Below are 6000 nucleotides of genomic sequence, written 5' to 3' on the forward strand. Positions count from 1 at the left end.
GGATACGGACCCTGGACTTCAGGAAAGCAGACTTTGACTCCCTCAGGGAACGGAGGGGTAGGATCCCCTGGGGGACTAAGATGAAGGGGAAAGGAGTCCAGGAGAGCTGGCTGTATTTCAAGGAATCCCTGTTGAGGTTACAGGGACAAACCATTCCCATGTGTCGAAAGAATAGTAAATATGGCAGGCGACCAGCTTGGCTTAACAGTGAAATCCTAGCGGATCTTAAACATAAAAAAGAAGCTTACAAGAAGTGGAAGGTTGGACATATGACCAGGGAAGAGTATAAAAATATTGCTCGGTCATGTAGGAATGAAATCAGGAGGGCCAAATCGCACCTGGAGCTGCAACTAGCGAGAGATGTCAAGAGTAACAAGAAGGGTTTCTTCAGGTATGTTGGCAACAAGAAGAAAGCCAAGGAAAGTGTGGGCCCCTTAATGAATGAGGGAGGCAACCTAGTGACAGAGGATGTGGAAAAAGCTAATGTACTCAATGCTTTTTTTGCCTCTGTCTTCACGAACAAGGTCAGCTCCCAGACTGCTGCGCTGGGCATCACAACATGGGGAATAGATGGCCAGCCCTCTGTGGAGAAAGAGGTGGTTAGGGACTATTTAGAAAAGCTGGACGTGCACAAGTCCATGGGGTCGGACGAGTTGCATCCGAGAGTGCTAAAGGAATTGGCGGCTGTGATCGCAGAGCCATTGGCCATTATCTTTGAAAACTCGTGGCAAACAGGGGAAGTCCCGGATGACTGGAAAAAGGCTAATGTAGTGCCAATCTTTAAAAAAGGGAAGGAGGAGGATCCTGGGAACTACAGGCCAGTCAGCCTCACCTCAGTCCCTGGAAAAATCATGGAGCAGGTCCTCAAAGAATCAATCCTGAAGCACTTACATGAGAGGAAAGTGATCAGGAACAGTCAGCATGGATTCACCAAGGGAAGGTCATGCCTGACTAATCTAATCGCCTTCTGTGATGAGATTACTGGTTCTGTGGATGAAGGGAAAGCAGTGGATGTATTGTTTCTTGACTTTAGCAAAGCTTTTGACATGGTCTCCCACAGTATTCTTGTCAGCAAGTTAAAGAAGTATGGGCTGGATGAATGCACTATAAGGTGGGTAGAAAGCTGGCTAGATTGTCGGGCTCAACGGGTAGTGATCAACGGCTCCATGTCTAGTTGGCAGCCGGTGTCAAGTGGAGTGCCCTAGGGGTCGGTCCTGGGGCCGGTTCTGTTCAATATCTTCATAAATGATCTGGAGAATGGTGTGGATTGCACTCTCAGCAAATTTGCGGATGATACTAAACTGGGAGGAGTGGTAGATACGCTGGAGGGCAGGGATAGGATACAGAGGGACCTAGACAAATTGGAAGATTGGGCCAAAAGAAATCTGATGAGGTTCAATAAGGGTAAGTGCAGGGTCCTGCACTTAGGACGGAAGAATCCAATGCACCGCTACAGACTAGGGACCGAATGGCTAGGCAGCAGTTCTGCAGAAAAGGACTTAGGGGTGACAGTGGACGAGAAGCTGGATATGAGTCACCAGCGTGCCCTTGTTGCCAAGAAGGCCAATGGCATTTTGGGATGTATAAGGAGGGGCATAGCGAGCAGATAGAGGGGGGACGATCATGTCCCTCGATTCGACATTGGTGAGGCCTCATCTGGAGTACTGTGTCCAGTTTTGGGCCTCATACTACAAGAAGGATGTGGATAAATTGGGGAGAGTCCAGCGAAGGGCAACAAAAATGATTAGGGGTCTGGAACACATGACTTATGAGGAGAGGCTGAGGGAACTGGGATTGTTTAGTCTGCAGAAGAGAAGAATGAGGGGGGATTTGATAGCTGCTTTCAACTGCCTGAGAGGTGGTTCCAGAGAGGATGGTTCTAGGCTATTCTAAGTGGTAGAAGAGGACAGGACAAGGAGTAATGGTCTCAAGTTGCAGTGGGGGAGGTTTAGGTTGGATATTAGGAAAAACTTTTTCCCTAGGAGGGTGGTGAAGCACTGGAATGCGTTGCCTAGGGAGGTGGTAGAATCTCCTTCCTTAAAAACTTCTAAGGTCAGGCTTGACAAAGCCCTGGCTGGGATGATTTAGTTGGGGATTGGTCCTGCTTTGAGCAGGGGGTTGGACTAGATGACCTCCTGAGGTCCCTTCCAACCCTGATATTCTATGATTCTATGAATTGCTGCCTGCCACAGAAGAGCCTCGCTGCAGGAGCTCCTATGGCCCCTCCTCTGCCCCATCTCCTGCCCTCCCTGTGCCAGGAAGCACCCAGGGGGCCTGCCTACGCATCCTTCATTTAGGTTTGTCAATTTGTCACTGGGGGGCTTGGGGATATTGTGTGTAAACATCACTGTGCCCCAGCTAGAGATGGGAGACTCCGCCCGTGAGCTGCATGGGGACAAAGGCTGTTCTCCCATCTCGCCAGAGATCCATGACTGGGCTAGGCCGCTGCGTCCTGAGGGCAGCATGTATAGATCCCAAGGGGGTGTAACTGCACAGCATCTCCCCAGGGGAGCATAGAGAAGCCGATGGGGGATAGCAGCATGGGAGTAGTGCGGCTCTGGCCCCTGACAGTGCAGAGCCAGCAGTCTCCAGTCCAGCACCTCAGTTCCAGGCAAAGACGAGCAGCAGCAGGGTCAGTCCAACCTGCCCGTCTCTAGAGCGTGAAGAGCACTTCAGAGCTGGGAGAGCAGTTCCACCAGTAGACGCTTCACACGCCGGATGCTGGTGGCACTGGCCAGCGCAGCGTGAGTGGCGCTCGTCGGCAGCAGGAAGAATTCCCTCTGTCCATTCAGCGTGTGCAGGGCCAGCTCCTGGTGCAGCTCAGCCGTGCTCAGGGCATCACCCTTGTCCTAGGAGAAACCAGGAGCAGCTGGGTTTGAGTGGTGTCACTCAGCTCCTTAACCAACCTGCAAAGCCACCATCTGCCTTAACCCATGCAGCTCCCCTTCCAACAGGGCTCAGCCAGGGCAGGGTGGGGCAGAGCAGGGCCCTGCATGGATGGAGCTGCTGGGGCTCATGCCCATTCATTGTGGGAAAGGTGGCCCCAGAAAGCAATAAGTCTGCACTTGGGCATAGCTTCAGAGCCCAAGAACTGGAAGGGATCCCTGCAGCGTAGGGGGAGCGGACTGCGATGCTCAGAGGGCTGCAATTAGGTGAGCTTCAGCCCCCCTTTTTGCATTGAGGTCATTTACATTGTTGTTCTTCCCCTGGAAACCACAATTTAACAGTGGTGCCAGCTAGAACACTGGAGATCTGAGTTATATGCTTGAACTAAATTCTGTTCTATACATGTTCTTATATGACGCTGAGCACCGGGATTTCCTCTGTCCTGGGTGTCTCTCATCCTCGCCCAAGGGGCGGAGCGTGTGCAAGAGAAGGGGTTGTTGAGGATTTTCTATATGCAGTGCGGGCCGCGCACACACACGCGTTAGCAAAGACGAGGCCAAAGAAAGGTGCCCTTCACTTTCTATTCTACATTGGGTTTTTATACCCCTCGTCGCTGCAGTACTGGAATGCTGTCTGAGCAGAGAGGAGGAGGTTTGTGAGGGTTCTTCATGTGTCCCCTTTTGGGCCCAAGCAGCCCTGCCTTAGGGGTCTGAAAATTCTTTGCTACAACTGCCTTGTCCCTGGCCAGCCAGAGCCTTACAAGTGCCCAGAGGGACGAGATGCTGAGATTCTGACCTGTTTGTTGGCCAGGACGACCAAGGGCAACCGAGGATCCTCAGCCAGCAGCCAATGCAGCTCCTGTCGAGCTGTAGGGAGGCGTGGCCCGTCTGAAGAGTCCACTACGAACACTAGCACGTGGGCCTGACTCAGGTACTGGTTCCAGTAAAATCGCAAGTTCTGGCTGCCGCCGACTGAGATATAAGGAGCCAGAAGTCATCTATGCAGCCAGCCCAGGAACGGGGGGTGGGGGGGTCAGGGGTGCATTTCCAAAGCTCTGCACCCCAGGCTTAAACTGGGAAGAAGACATGGGAAACGGGGGTGTGTGGGTGTGAAGATTTGTTAAATGTGTTTCCTGGGGGCATCAGGAAGGAGACAAAACTCCCTCTTGCAGTGGGGGAGAAGCAGTGCAGAGGGGCCTAGGCACCTCTAACCAAACTGAGAGGCACTTACTTACACAAGTGCTCTAGCAGCTGGTGACCAGACACGCATGGAGTCGAAGGTAATTCCTGGGCAGGCTAGCTCTGAGCATGGATTCTCCAGGTGGGCCAGCCCTGCGGACTAGTTTAAAAGCTCCCCACTCTGTGGCAAGAGGTCGGCCCTGCCCCCAACAAGGGAGCCCAGGGCCAGACTTACGCTCCAGCAGGTCGATCTGGAAGCCTTCTGCGTACACTTGGACTGAGTTGAAGCCCTGGGTGGGTGCTGTGCGGTCCTTGGCTGCCTCACTGGAGATGTAGTGGAGAACGCTGCTCTTCCCAGCTCCCTCCAGGCCCAGCACCAGGACCTGCCGCATGGAGAAATCCAGCTGCCAGGAGAGCAAGGGACTGGAATTAGAGCAGTGGAGTGGCTGATGCAGGGACCCTGGAAAGGGAAGGGCGTTCCCTCAGCTACTGAAGGAGGTGCTGCCTGGGCCAAGCACAAGCAAAGCAAGTGGCCACAGGGTGCCCCATGTCCCCTGCAAGAACCACAATTCAATGTCAGCCCACCCCCTGCCCGCATCTCCCTGCGCAGGGCCCAGTGCTGCCCACTGGCAGCTTGGAGTCCTGCAGTTGTAACCCCTAGGGGCCACAGGTTATGGCAGGGGAGGACAACCAGCTTTATGCCTGGAGTCTAGCAAAGGACTTCCTGACCCAGGTCCCTCACCGAAGAGGTGGAGAGCAAGGAGGTATACCCACAACTTCAAATTGCAGTCTCCAGGTGAAGCGCCTTCCTCTCCCTGCCCCAGTATGTGCCTTGTGGGCTTGCCCTGACCTGGCACAACCTGGGGGCTCTATGCCATTTCCATAACTGGAGGGGCGGGGACTGGGAGGAGGGGAGTTGCTGCAGTGGGGCAGGCAGAGGCGGGCTGATGCCAGCCTATAGCAACATCCGGCTGCCACATCCAGGAAGCAGCCCAACTCTCCAGGGGAGGAGGTATCCCAGGCTGCTCTGTAGTTAACCTTTTGAATGCCAGGACCAAAACGCCAGCGTGTGGGGAGCAGGGCAGCCACCCAGGGGGCGGGAAACCCGGGTGGAAACAGGTGCAGTGTAAAGCCCTGCATGGTGGGGCTCGAAGAGGGGACACCACATCCACTCCCTGACTCACCTTAGCTGGCCACCCAGCTTGTCTGGGTTGGGGGGGTACAATACAAAAAATTGGGGGGCACATGACCCCCCCCGCCCGCATCATCTCTGGACGCAAAAATGACAGAAACAACTGGAAGGGGGCACACATATGCTTGCTTGCCCAGAGCTAAAATGCCGGGGGGGGGGGGGCTCTGTTGGCTGCAGATAGGGCTGGGTGCGGGGCCGGGCGGGGGGGCTACATGGAGAACTCCGTGTGGAGGGCAGGGCCCCCCCTGGGCTCCCACCGCGTGGCTAGTGAGGCCTCACCCAGCCCTGGGGGGCGCAGTCCCTGACCAGGCCCAGCCGGAGCTGCTGGCTCCTGGGGGAGAAGGGAGGTGCCCCCAGCCCTGGCAACAAGGCGCACGGCTTGGCACCCCGCTGCCAGGGAGCCCGGCGCCGCCCCTGCCCCCCGGGGAGGAAACGGGGGGCGGGGGGGGGGGGGAGAGACCTGCCGGTGCTTCTGGCAGGGAACGGGGCGGGGGGTCTCCAGCCACGTGCGCGGCCCGGGACCCAGAGCCCGCCCCCGCCCCGCCGGGGTCCGGCCGCGGAGCGCCCCCGGCTTTACCTGCCCCGCGGCCGGCGGCGGCCCCCAGCGCGCCCCCCAGCGGCCGCCGCCGGGGAAGTACGTTCTCCAGGCGATGAAGAGGAGCGAGCCCAGGGCGGCCACGGCGGCGCCCAGCGCCAGGCTCAGGTGTCCGAAGGCGCCGGGAGGAGCCATGGGGGCCCGGGCGG

At 56.5% G+C, this 6000-nt stretch overlaps 1 protein-coding gene across 2 annotated transcripts; it reads right to left on the minus strand.

Annotated features, from left to right (window-relative positions):
• Positions 1-1353: 1353 nt before the first annotated feature.
• Positions 1354-6000, minus strand: ARL10 (ARF like GTPase 10). 2 transcript variants are annotated; one of them, XM_077824297.1, is made up of 4 exons: positions 5834-6000; positions 4300-4468; positions 3682-3857; positions 1354-2849 (listed from the first exon to the last, which is right to left on the minus strand). In XM_077824297.1, exons 1-4 carry the CDS (start codon positions 5984-5986, stop codon positions 2673-2675), a joined length of 675 nt encoding a protein of 224 aa, XP_077680423.1. In that variant the 5' UTR covers positions 5987-6000; the 3' UTR covers positions 1354-2672. The 2 variants fall into 2 exon arrangements, with proteins under 2 accessions (XP_077680423.1, XP_077680424.1); XM_077824298.1 differs by lacking the exon at positions 5834-6000 and adding an exon at positions 5249-5351.

This window comes from Eretmochelys imbricata, chromosome 8 (genome assembly GCF_965152235.1).
Source record: "Eretmochelys imbricata isolate rEreImb1 chromosome 8, rEreImb1.hap1, whole genome shotgun sequence".
In the NCBI taxonomy this organism is placed as follows: domain Eukaryota; kingdom Metazoa; phylum Chordata; order Testudines; family Cheloniidae; genus Eretmochelys; species Eretmochelys imbricata.